The sequence below is a fragment of the Anas acuta genome, chromosome 14 (genome assembly GCF_963932015.1).
Source record: "Anas acuta chromosome 14, bAnaAcu1.1, whole genome shotgun sequence".
In the NCBI taxonomy this organism is placed as follows: Eukaryota; Metazoa; Chordata; class Aves; order Anseriformes; family Anatidae; genus Anas; species Anas acuta.
Genome location: NC_088992.1, coordinates 12,043,660 through 12,059,784, shown reverse-complemented (window position 1 = coordinate 12,059,784; position 16,125 = coordinate 12,043,660). Strand labels below are relative to the sequence as shown.

At 58.9% G+C, this 16,125-nt stretch overlaps 1 protein-coding gene across 1 annotated transcript; it reads left to right on the top strand.

The window, feature by feature from the left end:
- The first annotated feature begins 3,822 nt into the window (after positions 1 to 3,822).
- CXXC5 (CXXC finger protein 5) lies at positions 3,823 to 10,535 on the top strand. The gene is given in 5 exon segments (XM_068698695.1): positions 3,823 to 4,230; positions 4,769 to 5,499; positions 5,502 to 5,716; positions 5,718 to 5,780; positions 9,517 to 10,535. Coding segments are annotated over 4 exon segments (828 nt in total). The 5' UTR covers positions 3,823 to 4,230; positions 4,769 to 4,994; the 3' UTR covers positions 9,562 to 10,535.
- Positions 10,536 to 16,125: the final 5,590 nt, after the last annotated feature.

Below are 16,125 nucleotides of genomic sequence, written 5' to 3'. Positions count from 1 at the left end.
GATGCACCACGGGTGCCCTGGGACACCCCTCGCACCCCCACCACTGGCATCACGCCCATCGCCCATGCTGCAGGGGTCACGTCTGACCCCCCCCCCCAAAAAAAAATTTGGGTTGTGAGGGTGCCTCCAGCCCAGGGCAGCGGCAACGGTTAGGGCTGGCGGTGACGTGGGTGGGTCTGTCTGTCTGCCTGGCTGCCTGTCTGTCTATCCCAGTGCTTTACTGGGAGGGTGGGGGCCGTGCTGGGTGGCTGGCCGCCTGCCTGGGCTGCACGGGGAGGGGCGAGGGGGGAGGAAGCAGGGACAAAAACCTCGCGGTGGACACAATTACAGCCACGTAGTGCCCTCCTTTTTAGAGGCTGAAAAGACGCTGGTTTCCCTTCCGTCGTCCGTCTGCTCCACCTCTGCCGGCCAGACAATGGCGTGGCCCCAGTGCCCACCAAGCAGCGCACAATGGGGAGGGAGCCGCGCTCCCGGAATTTAAAAAGCTGAACTTTTATTTTCTCTCTTTGTCTCTTGAGCCTGGGAGCAACCTCGGCTTCAGCTTTTCTTCTTCTTTTTTTTTTTTTTTTTTCCTCTCTCTTTACAGTCGTGTCTGTGCATGGCTGAACGAACAGTGGCTCTTACGGGAGGAGATTGATTTATTTAAAATTAAAGGAAAGCAGAAGTTATTTTTAAAGACAAGAGTTTTTACATCTGAAGGAGCTGATTACTTTCCAGTAATGCTGGGCAGTGGACAGTGAAATTAATGCAGGGGGGCTGGAAAGCACCGGCCGTCATTTTTACAAGAAGCAAGGCGCCTCTCCCGCTCCTCTCCGAGGATAAACGGCTCCTGCAATCAGCCAGCCGCTGTGCGCACCGCTCGCTGATTGCTTCTGCAGGTGGCTGGGCCGCGGGAGCTCCTCTTGCCACCTTTTTTTCAGAGTTGCCGACACTCCTGTAGCGCTGAGCTGAGCCCAGGGAAGGAGAGCAGTGGGGTGCGCCGCTCTGGAGGTTTTGGGTTCTTTTTGGGTGAAGCCCTTGGAGAGGAGAAGCCTGGGGCTGGGATGGCAGGAGCCACTGCTGGCTCACCCAGGGAGCATCCAGGCTGGCATTCCTGGTCCCTGGGGCAGGGAGTTACATGGAGGGGCAGCTCCAGGGCAGGTTTCTGGGGCTACCCAGCCCTCTCCATGGGCTCCAGCTCTCTTGGAGCTCACTGGCAGCTTGGACCCTGGGTGTGTGCGCTGCCAGACCTGTCCTGAGGCTCGGTCCACGCTGGAGGGGATCTGCAGGGATGGTGCTCAGGTCTCCGTAGGCTCAGGTCTCTGTATCCCTCTCCAGAACAGCCCAGGACCTTGTGCATCGGGCCGGGGGCCACCGGGCCGTCCTGGGCCTCCTGACCTTGTTGGTGTCCCTTTGAACCCTGGCACGCCTCCAGCCTAAGCCGTGCGGTGCAAAGACCTGGTGCGAGCAAGCGCATCACATGCTGCTTAATGCCGCGTCTGGAGCTAAGCACCTTCCGACAGGGACCCAGATGACGCCGCCCGGCGCCTTCCCCAGGGAATGGGGGCCGCAAAAGGGGGGCAGGAGCGGAGAGAGAGGGAAGGGGGGGCACCTCCGTCTTCACTCGGGTCAATCATAAAGACGGGATTAAGATAATTAATTCCTTCCCCCCCACACACCCACCCCAGTAATTAGCAACCTAGGCAGGGGCTGGGGAAGAGCGGCCAAGACGTGTGGGGGCGTGGGGTGGCCCCGGTGGTTAAGGGGGGGGTCCCGTCTGTGCCCGCCGCAGCCGGGCACCCCGCGGCCTGGGCCCCGGGAGCCGGAGGCAGCGCCAGGCGGGTGCAGATGGCGGGGAGCTGGCGGCCGCGGAGCTGCAGCTGGGACAATGGTGGGATTGTGCGGCGGCGGGGCTGCTGGCTCGGCGCGGCTGCCCCTCTGCTCCGGCAGCTGGGTGCTTTCCAGGGCACCCGGCTGCGACGGCCGGCAGCGCGCTTGGGTGGAGAGGGTTACGCACGGTGGCGGCTCCGGGAGCCGTCGTCCCCCGGGGGGTGGTGGGGAAAGGGGCTGCGGGGGCCTCATCCCGCTGGCGCCGAGCCTGGAGCGCAGCGCTCGCGGTTTAGGTTGCTGTGGGGTGCTGCGGGGGTGCCCGTGGGTGCTGCAGGTGGCCCGTGGGGATGAGGAGCAGCGGGACCCACGCGTGCCCTGCCTGTGGTCACTCAGGGTGGGAGTCCCGTGGTCCTCGCTGTCCTTGGGGAAAGCCATTTACCAGCAGCACACAAAGCCCTTCCCCTCCTGGCAGGCTCTGCGCCGAGCAGCCCACGTCGGCGGAGGCTGCGGGGTTCGCTCAGCCCCAGCTCGGGGCTGTGGGGGGGGGGGGGGGGCTCCAAGCTGCTGGGACCTGATTTACACAGCGGGGTGGGACCAGAGAGCAGGTTCCTGATCCAGCCAGCTGGAGAGGGCTGGCCGTTACGGCCGACCGCGGGGGAAGATGTGCCCTTGGAAATAACTGATGGAGACGGAGACCGCAGCGTGCTGCTGTGCAGAGAGAGGCGTGGAGGTGCAGGGCTGCCAGGAGCACAGCCAGGAGGGAGCCGGGCAGCGGGGAGGGGGGGGGCTTGGCGGCAGCAGCAGCAGCAAGCTCCAGCTGGGACCGACGTCCTGCAGCGTGCCCACGCAGCGGGGTATCAAAGAAAGGGGTGCAACAAAGAGCCCCAAAAAGTGTCTGAGTGATATCAGTCAGCTCAGGCTCCGTCGGATTACAGGGAGGACAGAAGCGTGAGTTTGGCAGGCTGGTAAATCCGGGTCTGATCCAGCACCGTGCCCTGGGGCTGCAGATCCCTGCTCAGCGCTGGGCCTGGCTGTGAGCTGTGGGTGTGCGGGGCAGGGGCTGAAGTGGAGTGTCCCCGTGCAGCCGTGTGGCACTGGGGTGAGCCCTGCTGGGTGTCACACGCTTGGCTCTCGCCCCTCGATCCGCGCCCAGGTGGCCACGGCCCTTCCTTCACCTGGGCAGCGGCTCGGTGCCAGCTGCCCGGAGGCAGGAGCTGCCCACCCGGGGGGGGGAGCAGGGCTTTGCCCCGAGCGGCGGAAGAGGAGAAGGGCCGCAGGAAAGGCGGTCACAGGCGGGCGTGAGATAACGCCGCCGGGCTGCTTTATCTCACATCCTCCCGTTAGATGCTTTTCCTGCCGCGCTCCCCTCCTGGCCCCAGCGCCGCTGGCTTTTTGTCGTTAAGGTGTGACCCGGCCTAACGCCGCAGGAGCGAGCTGGGGATGGGGATGGGGCCCGCTGCTCCCGCTGCTCCCCGGCACCCCGCGGCCGCCCGGACGGAGCCACGTCCTGGCCTTGCTGCCGACCTCTCCCTGCCTGGCCCGGGGCTGGGCCACGGCGCTGCACACGTGGCCGCCAGTCGGAAGGGCAGGCTGTCCTGCCGCTGCAGCCCTCCCTTCCCACGTGAATTGGAGAGCTCCAGGCTGGAACCCGAGTCCTGCATCGATCCACACTGCATCTTAAATCCCGCAGCAGCTGAAGCAAGCGGTTTTAGTGCAAGGGGTGGGGGTGTTTTTCTCCGCAGGCGAGCTGTCTCCTGTGTCGGGGTGAGATGGGCTCTCTTCCTGTTCCAGTAATGTGGTGTGTTTGGCACGGGGACCTTGCCCCCGTCAGCAGCTAACGGCGGTGCTGTGAGGCGGTGCGCAGAGCCCTGCTGCCGGGCTGTGTCTGGAGGAAGCATCCTGGGCTCTAGCAGGGTGCAGGCACCACGAGGCTGGGCACGGGGGTCCCAGCAGAGCCTTCCGTGCGTGGCCGTCTCCCTGCACGGCGAGAGGCTGCAGCCGAGGGGGACCTGTGGGACAGCGGGGCCGTAGGAATGCTGCCTGCGTGGGGGCTGCTGTGCGCAGCCTCCCCAGGGCAGCGTGGCAGGCGAGGGGCCCCCCTCCGGCACTGCCCTCCCCCAGCTGCTGCTGGGGTGGGGACGTGGGTTCCTGCTCCGCTAAGCCCTGGAGCTTTTCTCCTCTAAAGCCTGATTACTCTGGCGGTGCCTGTGCGTGCGTGCATGCGTGCGTGCTCGGGAGGGGAGGAGGAGGAATTTCACAACAAGTGTTTGCAGCCACACTGGGCCCAGCTGCCCCCGACGCGCCCGAGGGGCTGCGGCGTTGCTGCTTCTGCGGGGAGGAACCGAGCTGAGAGGGCTCTCCCAGCACCTCTGCCGGAGCAGCAGTGGCCGTGTGGGCAAAGCACTTGGGGGCATGGCACCGGTGGGTGGCGAGGGGCTTGGAGCTGGATGCTGAGGCTGCCCTGGGGCTCCCGTCACCCGTCCAGTGGCCTGGGGACGAGGGCGCAGGAAGAGGATGAGGAGGGCAGCCTAACCGTGCTGGGCGAGCAGCATCCGCAGGGAGGGATCTGTGGTGTGCCAGCTCCGGCTGCTGCGTCGGGGCAGCCTGTAGGCGCCTGCCCTGCCTTCCGCTGCGGGGCCACACGCTGCTGGAGCAGAGCAGGAGAGGAGACCCGTGACTTCCCTGGGGTTTCGGTCCCTGGGGGAGGAGCGGCGGGCACAGAGAGCCCTTAAGCTGTGCGGTGACATTGCTGCCGGGCCAGGACTTCCTTTGTGCCCCCCGATTTCTGTCTGGATGGCGACCCTTTTAAAGAGCAGCGGAACGGATCTCCACCGAGGTCCGTTCCCTGGAGTTTCTTTGTTTGTGGCGCTGAGACTTTCATTGCAGGGGGAGGAAGAGATGCTTTGAAAAGCCTGTTTGCTCTTGCCAGGACTAACTCTCTTTTATTTTCTACTTCCAGAGCCGTATGTTTTGTATCAGAGCCGCAGAGTATGTCTTTGCACTGAAATTGTACTGAAGACCTTTGCAGCTGACCCTGGAGGATACGCCCCGTTCATGAGCGTTCCCGTTTAAGCTTTCTCCGGTGGCTGGTGTGCTGGTGCTACAAGAAGGGCTTTGGGGGTCTTCTGCTTTGGTTTTGGGGTGCTTTTTTTTTGGTTTGGTTTTGTTGTTCTGCTCCGTGCACCATGTCGAATTCGGGCTCCCATCAAGACACTGGGAACAAGCCAGAGACGGAAAAAAATAATCAAGATGACTCTCATCCCCCTGTCAACTCCGAAAGGAGGAACAAAAGTGGAATAATAAGTGAACCTTTGAACAAAAGTCTTAAGAAGTCCCGTCCACTCTCCCACTATTCCACCTTTGGTAGCAGCAGCTCGGTAAGCGAACATTCAGAGAAAGGCAACCCCTTAACTAATGGCAACGAAGCAACTGTGGAAAAAAGTAATTCTACCTCAAAGCACAAAAACATCTCTAGTATGCTGAGCAAATTAGACAGGGTGTCAGAAATCTCCTCAGAAGGACAGAACGCCCTACAACAGTTTGCTCAGTCGACAGAAATGCTCAAAAGAGTGGTACAGGAGCATATTCCTCTAGCAAGCGACCATGGGACTGGTATCTCTGATATGGAGGCAGTCTCAGCTGCAGAGACAATGAACAGCCCCTCTGATTTTCCTTACCTGGGGGCTTTTCCATCAACCCAGGCCTTTTCATTATGACCCCTGCTGGCGTGTTTCTGGCAGAGAGCGCGCTCCATATGGCTGGCTTGGCAGAGTATCCAATGCAGAATGAATTGGCATCTGCCATCAATTCGGGGAAAAAGAAACGGAAAAGATGTGGCATGTGCCCGCCCTGCCGAAGACGGATAAACTGCGAGCAGTGCAGCAGTTGTAGGAATCGCAAAACTGGCTCACCAGATTTGCAAATTCCGAAAATGTGAAGAACTCAAAAAGAAGCCTTCTGCAGCACTGGAGGTAACCCGGCCCCCTGTCAGGCACCCTAACCCTTCCTTGGGCTGCTCTCCTGGGTTCGGATCTTGCCCTAGATAATAAAACACCTGGTACTTCTTACTTTTTTTCTTTTCCATTAACAGTTCTCACCACGAATTGTGTGCTTTCCCAGTGCCCCTGTCCCTGCCCTTGCCCTTCCTTATGTACTGGGGTGAGCGCTGGGCTCCCTCCCCACCCCAGGGTGATGGTGGCCCTTGTGTTGGCATCTGCTTGAACGCCAGTGCCAGCATCCGTAGAGGGGTCACAGTGTCAGCTCTCCACAAGCCAGGGAGCAGTTTCTAACCCGGTGGCTGGCTCGAAGGATGGCAGAGGTGTCTTTCAGGGTAGAGCTTGTGAGCAGTAGTGGTGGTGAAGCCTGTGTTTGCGGTGCACTAGGAGCCCAGCCCTTCCGCATGCTCTTTGTTCGAAGAGGGAGCGAGGATGCCCATGTTTTTGGGTGGGAAGTGGCTGCAGCACGCGTGTTGGGCAGGATGCAGGCGAGGGCACATTTGGCATGTGGGGCCTCTGCGTCTGTGCTGGGGCGATGTTTGTTGTCCCCAGGGCAGAGTCTGGTGAGGCTCACTCAGGTGCATCCTTGACTCCATGCATTGCCAGGAGTGGGTGAGTGCCAGGGGCAGCTGCTGTGCTGTGGGATGCAGCCCCTGGTCTCACGGGATTCAAATTCACCCTGGGCCATGCATGCCTGGCATAGCACGTGGTCAGCCCTGGTGGGTGCAATGTGGATGAAGGCTTGGGGTGCTGGGAAGCAGCTGTGCTGGGCTGAGAGCTTGTCTGCGGGCTCCCCCATGTATCATGCCTAACCTGGGTGTGATTTCTGTGGGAGCACATCCAGACATCAGCTGTGCCTCTGTGCTTCCTTGTCCTCCTCCTTCTGCTGAGCGCACCCACAAAGCTGGCAAAGGCTAGAAGTCACCCTGACATCAGCTGGATCGTGCGTCCTGGCACGAGGGCATTGCCCCTGCACTGCTCTTCCCAAAGAGATAACCCACTGTTTCCCTAACCATGTTCTACGTTTTCAATTAGCATCAGCTCTGAATGAATAGTGAAGGGGAAAAAAAATCTATTTGGGCGGTGGGGATGAGGAGAGAGGGACTGTGTCTTTCAAAAACCGCTGTATTGCTAAATTATATTCTTGTTCTAATTTGCTGAGTCAGTGATCTGGAAAAAGGGAGAAAGGAAAAAAAAAAGTTCATCTCTTCGGAAGAGTCCTAAAGCGGGTCAATAGAATCAGAGCTCGCATCAGCTGGAGGAGCTGCTTCCTTCTCCCGGCACAGTTCTGGTTTGGGGACGATAAATAGCACGGGGAGCCCAAGAAATGGTCACCCCCTTGATGGTTTTCCTGTTCCGCAGCTGGCTGGGAGTTTAGAGCTGCTCAGTTTTGTGGCATTGAGGCCTGTCCTTCCTGGGTGCAGGGTTGTTGAGGTCGAGGAAAAGTTGGTGATGCTTGAGCAGACATAGGTTGCTCTGGGGCACTGGCATCTCCCTTTTGGAGCAGATCCTCCTGGAATGCCACCGTCAGGATATCAGCTTGTGCTGTGCATTGATCTTGGTAGGGCCGAACAAGATTGTGTCCCTGTGTGGCTGGGAGAGGGACCCTTGGGCTGATGTCCCAAGGTCAGCTGTGTCATTCGGTCTCGGACCACATCATCCAGCATTGGTGGCTGCATTGCCTTAGGCCAGCCTCAGGGCAGACACCAGAGCCACTGCCACCTGAGTGCCCTGGAGCCCTGCCTGGAGGTGGTGGTGGTTCTGGGGGGGCAGCTCCATGGGCTGCTGGTCCTGCCTGGGCATCAGCACGTGGCAGTGCTGAAGTTGGGCTGAAAAATTGATAGGGCTTTTTTGAAGCGTTGTCCCCCACCATGGGGGCCTGTGCTAGAGCTGACTGGGAGAAGAGCAGCCCGCAGTGACCCTGCCGGGCTGTGTCAGCCTGCCAGCCACACGTGTGGGTAGCAGCATCCTCAGAGAGCCCGGGCAGGGGCCGCAGCTGTGATTAAACATTGATCTAAAATCAAGCAGTAAAAAAAAAATAGAATTAAACCTTTATGGCAACATAAAAATCAGGCTAAATCCCCATCCTGCCATTAAGCTTTATCTGCACGTCTAAAAAGCCCGAATAACCAGTCGCCACTGGTGTCCTGCTGTGGTGGCTGCGGGCTGAGGCTCTAGGGCCAGCGAGGCAGGTGGGACGCTTGGACAGCAAGAAGGGCGGATTCAGAAAACCCACTGGTTCCCTGCAGCTTCTCCTAACCAGGAAGAGTGAGCTCAGGATGGGCTGGGAAGAGGGATGGCCTCACCAAGCCTTGGTTCAGTGCCTGGGGTTGTTTCCCTTTGGTATCTCGTGCTCATTTGGATGTGGAGAAACTGAAGGAGGAAGCTTTCATGGGTGCCCTAGGTTTTGGCCCTCTGAGGCGCATGCTTTTGGTGATCATGTTGCTGTGTTCTGGCTGACATCGCTTGGCCTTGCTAACATCATGGTCCTTGTACAGGCCACCTGTGGTCTCATAAACTCTGGCTTCCCACTTCTATCCAGCAAAAGGGTGGGAAATGTCCCACCTCTTTCTGGGTAGCCAGGCCCTCCTCTCAGAGGAGCACAGAACTTCTCTTGGGGCCTTCTCCCCACGCCAGATCTCTCCTCTTTCCTTTCCTGGAGGTGGCTTCAGAGAGGTGCTGTGTGGTGTCAGGCACTTTGTCCCATGCAGGATTGAGCCTGGTCAGGGTCGGACCATGTTAGTGGCTGGCTTCATCCCTCTTCCCCCCCCCAATTTAGTGAGATGCTGAGAGGTGGTGCTGGGGCTGTGCAGCAAGAGCCCCAGTCTGCACTTGTGAGGCATCATAGCCCTCTTTAGGTGCTGTGCAAGCCCAGCCAGCTTACTCCCTGCCTCAGTTTCCCTCCCCGTGCCCTCACACAGCTCTCTGCCAGCTGGGGTGGGCATTGAGGCGATGCAGTGCACTGCAGGATGTGGCTGGGCGCTCGGTTCCTCTGCCTGCTGTCTGTCTGTCCGTCCCTGACATGGGTGGGTGGCCAGGGCCCCCGCGGTGGGCAGGCTGCAGGAGACTGGATGGGACGGGACATGAGGGGACAGAAGGGGACAGGACGAGCTGGCTGTGCCTGCCACAGCAGTGGCGGCCCAGCCATTGTGCTTGCTATCAGCCAGAGGGGAAGCCGGAGGCCATGCCATTGTGTCTGCATGGTGCGGGGGGACAATCAATTGGGGGGGTGGCTTTTCCAGGTGCCCCCTGGGGAGCCCAGGGCCGGCCAGACCTTCCCCCCCACACCCTCAGAGGGGCTTGGGAAGGAGGGGAGCCAGGCTGGGTGGGTGCTGCGGGGAGGGCCACGCAGGCCGGTGTCCGGCATGGAGGCCTCTGCCACTGCCCCTGCAGCAGCTCAGCTGCTGCCCGTGGCCCTGTGCAGAGCCTGCCGGGGGTGCTGGGCCTGGCCTTAGCGGGGCCAGGTGCCCGTGACGGCTGTGGACCAATGTCCTGGGTGGGCTTTGCCGTGCCTCATGTGGGCTGCCAGCCCGTGTGGCCGAGTGGCCGTCCCTGATGGCCTTAGCGCTGCTGTTGGGCACTTGCTGCCCCGGGAGCCGGGCCGGCGGCCCCCAGCAGCGGCTGCGCGTGGAGGTAGCTGAGCTGGCCCCAGCCTAACGCCTTGTCCCTTCTTTGTTCTGTTCCTCCCTCCCCTGTCTCTCTTCCTTTCCAGAAGGTGATGCTTCCTACAGGAGCCGCGTTCAGATGGTTTCAGTAGGAACGGGAATCCCAAAGCTCTGTCATCCAAGTGCAATGTCACTGCTTGCTTGTGTTGTCTCAGGCAAGGGATTTTTGGCTGAAATGAATGGATGCACCTGTGTCTCTTTAGAACCAAAAATATTTTCTCGCAAATTTCATTCCTGTTTTTATAATTTTTTTTTTTTTTTGCGTTTGTTTAACATCTTCGAGTCCTAGTCAGACATTTAACTGCTTTTCAAATAAAATAATTAAAAGAAAAAAACAATGGATCTGTAAAGTACCAAGACTTAATAGACAGAGTATGGACAATCAGTTTCTTTCTGTGTTTTGGTGTTGATGTTGTTTATGTGTGAAAGATGCAGTACTTGTGTAGGGAATGTAAATTTACAGTAACCTTTTAAAATCTAGTTACTAATAAGCACTACTGTAATTTAGCACAGTTGTTTAATTGCACCCTCATTTATACTTTTTATTTGATTATTTCCCATCATACAATAGAGTGGATAGTTTCTAGAATGCCTCAACTTCATGTTTATAAATGAGAATATGTTTAAAGCGATGTAGTATCCCTTCTCCTAGCCATTCACGTATGTAAGTTTAACCAGCAAGAGGTTTGGTATAAAAGATGGAAGAAAACAATTGCTACAAAAAATGGTGGTCTTTGAAAAAGGAAAAAAAAGAATAAAAAAAAAAAGAAAAAAATGTCATTGTTAGTTTATTAATATAGAACAAGAAATACTGCATACAGAAAAAAATCCTAATTGCAATGGTTTACTTCTAGAAGTAATTTTTGTAAACTTACTGAAGTTAAAATCAAAATAAAAATAATATTGCAGGACCTGTGCTGAAGCAGTTATGAAAAGTGATATTTCTCTTCTGTTCAAATCCCCGTCTCTCCAGCTCTCTACATCATTAAATTGAAATGCTGTTTGTAATGTTTTAGCGATCCAGGCTGTTTTTGTGAATAAAATGAATGCATGTTTTGTGTCATGATTTACAGCTTTGTTATTTCTCTCCATCCCCGTTTCAAACAGTTCTGGCCCCCTCGTGCCCGCCGTGCTGCCTGCGCAGCGGCCGGCGCCCATGGCCTCTGTGCGCTTGTTGCACCAGATGCACTCCTGTCCCTTTGCTCCTGGTGGCTTGTGGTGGGTCCCCAGCAAAGGCTGCACGGTGGCCGTGCTGGGCGGTGGAGGATCCTCCCCTGGTACACGGGTGTGTGTGGTCACCCCCTTTCCTCGTGCCCTGGAGCAGCAGGGAGGGAATCGCCGCACTGTGGGCGTGCAGGGAGGGGAGATGCTGCGTCTCTGCGAGGGTACCCTGGGGATAGCCTACAGCTCCTGAGCTTGCCACTCCACGCTTTTCGTCATCTCCCACCCCTGGGATGGGCCCAGCCCCTTGGCAGGGGCTCACCGTGGACCCTGTGCCTGCCCAGGGCTGGGACACCAGGACATCTCAGCACCTCCCGTGGAGATGCACCGCTGCACCCAGCTCTACTCCAGTGTCTGCGAGCAACAGGGAGAGTGTCGGCACCGTGGGGACCCCACCACATCCCTGCAAGGGAGACGCAGCAGTGAAATGAAACGATAACCAAGGAACTGCACCGACGCCGAGATCTGCACGTTTCATCCCAGCAGTGGCTGGGTTAAGCCATCCCTGTCTCCTCCCAGGTATATTTCACAGCCTGACCTGCCTGGAGTTTTGCCGTGGAGCGCATGCCATTTGTTTTTGTAAAACAATATAATTAACATGCCACAGATAACTGCATTGAGACTCGTTTTGTCAGGACAAGTACAAAACGAACCCGTAGAGAAAGGAACTCTTCAAGGTAAGGTGAGGTGGCGGCGGCGTTGGGGAAGCAGTTGTCCAGGTGTCCAGGCCAGTTTTGTGCAGGACCCTGGGTCAGCGGGACAGGGAACGCCGGCTGTGGCACTTTTCCAGGCATGCCAAGGCTTGGGGTGCCGTGTTGTGCTCCCCATTGTGCCGGGGGGGTGGAAACAAGTACTCCCTACCCCTAGGGAGGGGTGCCGGCTGCACGGGAGTATGAGGAGCATTGCCCCAACGAGGAGGCTGGTGTGTGCCGAGCCCTGGGATGGAGCTGAGCTTTGTCCCAGCTCCAGCATCTGCTGGCCAGATGTGCACCCCGAGGGAGGGAGGGCAACAGGGCAGCGACGGAAGGACGGTGCGTGGGCTCCTCGCCTGTGGGCAGCGACCTGCCCAGGACAGGCACTGCAGGAAGCGCCTCAGGGCACCCAGGAGAATGTCCCCAGCCTCCATCTCCAGCAGCCTTTGACCTGGCTGCCCCCAAGGCCGGCTGCTCCTGGAGGCAGGAGCGTGGGTGGGAGCTGGGCACTGCTATCCGCCGTGCCCCGTGCGCTGCTATCCCATGCCCGGGATGGTGAGCTCGTGGGGATGGAGCCAAGCCAGCAGGGTGAGGGACAGATCTGCATGGCTGGTGTGGACAGACAGCCCCTGCTCGTGCCCCGGGGCATGCATAGCCCTGCACCAGCGTGACACTAGCAAGGGTGTGTGGGGAGATGTTTCCCAGTTCGTGATGCTTGGGCAACAGCAGAAATCACTTAGTGGGAACATGTGTGGGGGTGCATTCTGGAGAAAAGGAGTCTGGCTGTGTTTTTATGACTGTGGCTAACATTTGGGACTGTGAATACTGGGGGGAGGGGGGAGAAGGGGGGTCAGCCCTTAACCAATGCTGACAGAGTGTCCTGGGGAGGGCGCAGAAACAGAGAATGACATGCAGAGCCCCGACCCCATGGGGGGCAGAGCAGGGAGCTGCTTCATCCCCCAGCAGCCATAGCCATGGGCTGCCCTGCAGGGCCAGACCCAGGTGTCTGCCCTCTCCCCCCAAGTCTGGGGCCAGGTGTAGAGCTGAAGGGTCCTGACCATGTCACCCCCAACCAGTCTGTGCTTGGTGCTGTGTGTCCAGCCATGGGAACATGCTGCATGGGCACATGTCCCTCCTACCTCTACAGGCATCACCCCAATTTGGAGCTTTGTGGCAGCCCAAATGCTCCAGGGAGCCCCTTGGGAGTGGAGGGAGATGTGAGCAGCACCCAGCCCCTGTGGGCAGGGAGAGTTGGAGCAGGATAGCGAGGCAAACAGTGCCTGTGGTGCCCTGCAGCTGGTGCGTGGAACCCGTATGGGTCTTTGGTCTGGGAGTGACTCCGCAGCCCCTGGCTTTGCTGCTGCACTGAGCCCAGCCCTGCTGCATCTCTGTCCTTCTCGCTGCGTGCTCTCCTCCAGCCGGTGCGTGGAAGGGCTGTGGGTGCTGGCAGGGGATGTGAATGGGAGCAGGGAACACGGTGTTTGCAGGAGGATACGGGTTTTAGCAGGGCACATGCAGGGCAGGGCCCGGGAGGTGGGTCTCCTGCCCACCCCGATGCTTTTGGGGGCTGCTCCCCAGGCTGGGCGGGCTGCGTGGCTGCGCCCAGCATCGCGGGGAGCAGGAGATGATAATAACGAGCTCAGCACATCGCTGAGGGAGCTGCTTGGGTGGTACCACAAGGGTTGGCATGGGGTCGCGCTTAATTAACATCCTCATTAAATGCTTGGAAAAGGAGCTACCGGAAGGCCAACCAAACTTGCCATTGGCCCTGCACAGAGAGGGCATGGAGGTGAGTTTGCTTTGACTTCAGTGGCTTCGCATGGGAAGGCACCAGCAAGCGATGCCCGGAAAGGATGGAGCCTGGCCTGGGGCTGCAGAGCAGCTCAGCTGGGGCACAGCAGCGATGCCAGCAGCGTTTTGCACCGGGAAGAGCCGAGCAATGCCGGAGAGGCCGTGGGCTGCCGGCCGCCTCGGCCCTGCCGGGCTGCAGGCTGCAATTAGCGGCCTGGCCCCGGGCTGACCCGTGCCCCCCCGCCCCGGCAGAGGGATGGGGGCAGGATGCAGGAAGCGCCGAACAAAATGTGCTTCAGCCCAGCCGGATGGCGGGCTTGCCGCGAGCACCACCGGCCAGGCGTGACCTCCTGCCAGCAGGAGGCTCAGGGCCGGGGAGGGCCGGAGGCTGGAGGTGGTGAGGGTCCCATGGCTCTGCCCCCCCGGCCCCGGTGGGCCACTGCGTTCTGCTGGTGGGCGAGCTGGACCCACGGCAGTGTTGCTGTCACAGGAAGGTGTCCGGGGCCCTGCAGCACCACGCACAGCCCCCAGCCACATCCAGCCCTAGTCCCTGCCTTGCCTGGAGCAGGGTGCCCATTTCCAGCATGGGGGAAGCCCGGGAGTGGGATCAGTCCAGGAGCCCAGGTGGGACTGTCAGCTGGGTGAGCTGAAGCAGGAGGGTGGCAGACCTCCCTCCTCCCCACCTCCCATCCCAGGGGTCAGGGGATGGGACAGCTCAGGCTCGTTCTGTAGGAACAGCACACAGCCTGGGAGCTGGCAGGGCCAGGACAGGATCTGCCCAGCCTCCACACAGAGATGCTCCCCAGCCTGTCCTGGCGTGTGAGCTGCTGCTCCCCCTTACTGGGGCTCCTGGGGGTCTGCTACAAGCCACTGTCCTGCACCAGGCATGGGGATCCTGACCTCTCTGCAGGTAGATGGCTTGTGCTGTTGTAGACTTCCCGATCATCTTCAAGGCTGTAGGAATATCAACCTAAACAGACCTCTCCAAGTTCAGCTCCCCCCAGCTTGCCCGGGGAACTTTGCCTGTCACAGAGCTCCTGGAAGATTTCTGGTCCAATTTCCATCGCTGGCTGAAATTTTCCTAAATAGGTGTTCATTTTTCAAATCTGGACTAAGATCCCTTGCCTCTTTGTAGCTTATCCACTGGGACCCATCACTGTGTTGTCTTCTTTCCCCAGGAACTGCCCGTGCAGAGGTGTGTGATGGAGGAGCGGTCCCTGCCAGGACGGCGTGCTTCCCACACCATTACCTCTGTACGAGAGCAAGCCTGGAGAATATTTTTCCCAGGGAAGAGGATCCTGCACCACTTGAAGCCTGACATCCACATTACTCCACCTCTGGGATTTTCAACCTTCCTGACAACCCCCCCTCTCCCCCTGAGACCTCCGCGTGGCTGAGCTGTGCCAGGTGGATGTTTACAGGAAGGGTCCCTGGCAAGGGGCCCACGGGTAGGCACTGACACTCATTCCCACAAGGAATAACACAGGAAGCAGTCCTGCCATGCTGGGCGTGGAGCTCTCAGTCCCCATCCCTGCAACCTGAATGCTCAGGATGTGCTGGCTTTGTGTGCACGAAGGAGGGCATCTCTTGCCTCCCTGGCTTTGTCCTGCAGCACCCCGTGGCATGGAGCAGCCTGTGGGCAGCGAGGAGCGGGTGGCCAGGCTGAGCAGTGGTGTCCCTTTTTCTAATCACGAGTGCGGTCCGACTAATCCCGATGAGCATGTGGGGTCCCCAGCCTCGAGCCGTGCTGCGGCGGCTCTGCTCTCGCAGCTGCGGTCTGCTGGCTGCAAAGTTCACACCAATCCTGCTTAATCGGGGCCTCGCTGCTATGCCAAGGCCAGTTTCAGCACTGCGTCAAGATGTTTTAAGGCCAGAGCAGTCAGGATTTGTGAGAAATAGGTCGGCCTGTGACAGCAGAAGGAGGCTACTAAACACAAGACGCCGTGTTAGCGGGGGGAAAAAAAAATGCTGGAGCCTCTGCAGGGTGGGGAGGGGAGGGAGCGGCTGGTGTGGCTGCAGCCCTGGCATTAGTGTGAGGATGATGAGAGGGGAATGGCAGCAGCTGAGTGGGGATTAGTGGTGGCAATGGGGACCAGCTGGGGGTTCACAGCAGTGCCACTGGATCTGACAGGCCCAGTGAGGCCTAAGGTGGGATCACATCCAGGCTGCCCTGTCCCATCCCCTCCGGCCAGTCCTGTACCCCCTTGGGAGGGATGTTGGGATCCTGAAGGGCAGGAGGGTTCCTGCCCTTCTCTGTCCTGCCTTTGAGGCCCTTGGGCTGGCTTCTCCTGCTGCTGGCCTGTCTGGGCACCGTGCCCCAGGCTTATCCCATCCTCCTGCCCCACCTCCCTGAGCCCAAGGCCTGCTGGTGCTGGAGGAGCTGCTGGGCTGTGTCACGAGCAAACCCACAAGCCAACAAGTGCTTAGAGCAGGTGCTACCAAACCCACAAAGGGTACAAGAGCAGGGATGAGACCTCCCAAATTATTCAGTCGCTTTTCCTCCAAGCACCAACAGGTCCCCAATACTTTCTGGCCTGGCCTGTTCGCCTCCTCCTGCTTAGCGAGGAATGCTGCCCAGGGCATCCCACAAGGCCACCTCCTGCCACAAGTGTTCCCCACAGACCAACAGGAGGAAAAATTCCCCCTTTCTCACCCACATGAGCCATAAAGCAACATCACTTTGCCCTGGCAAACTCCTGTGTGGCCCTGTGTTTCTGCATCTCCCCACGTGCCCTTGCCATCGCTGAGCAGACCCACGCTGCCCTTGGGGACACGTCCCTGTCCAGCAGAGCAATGTCACTGCCTGCTCGCCTTCCAGCTGTGCAGGCTGGGACTACAGCAGTGGCATGGCCATGAGCCTCCCTACATCCAGCAGATTGAGCTTTCTAGCTTTGGGATTTGGGGATTTGGTGGATTTTGGCATTTGAAATTGGTGTCACCCATGAGGTACAG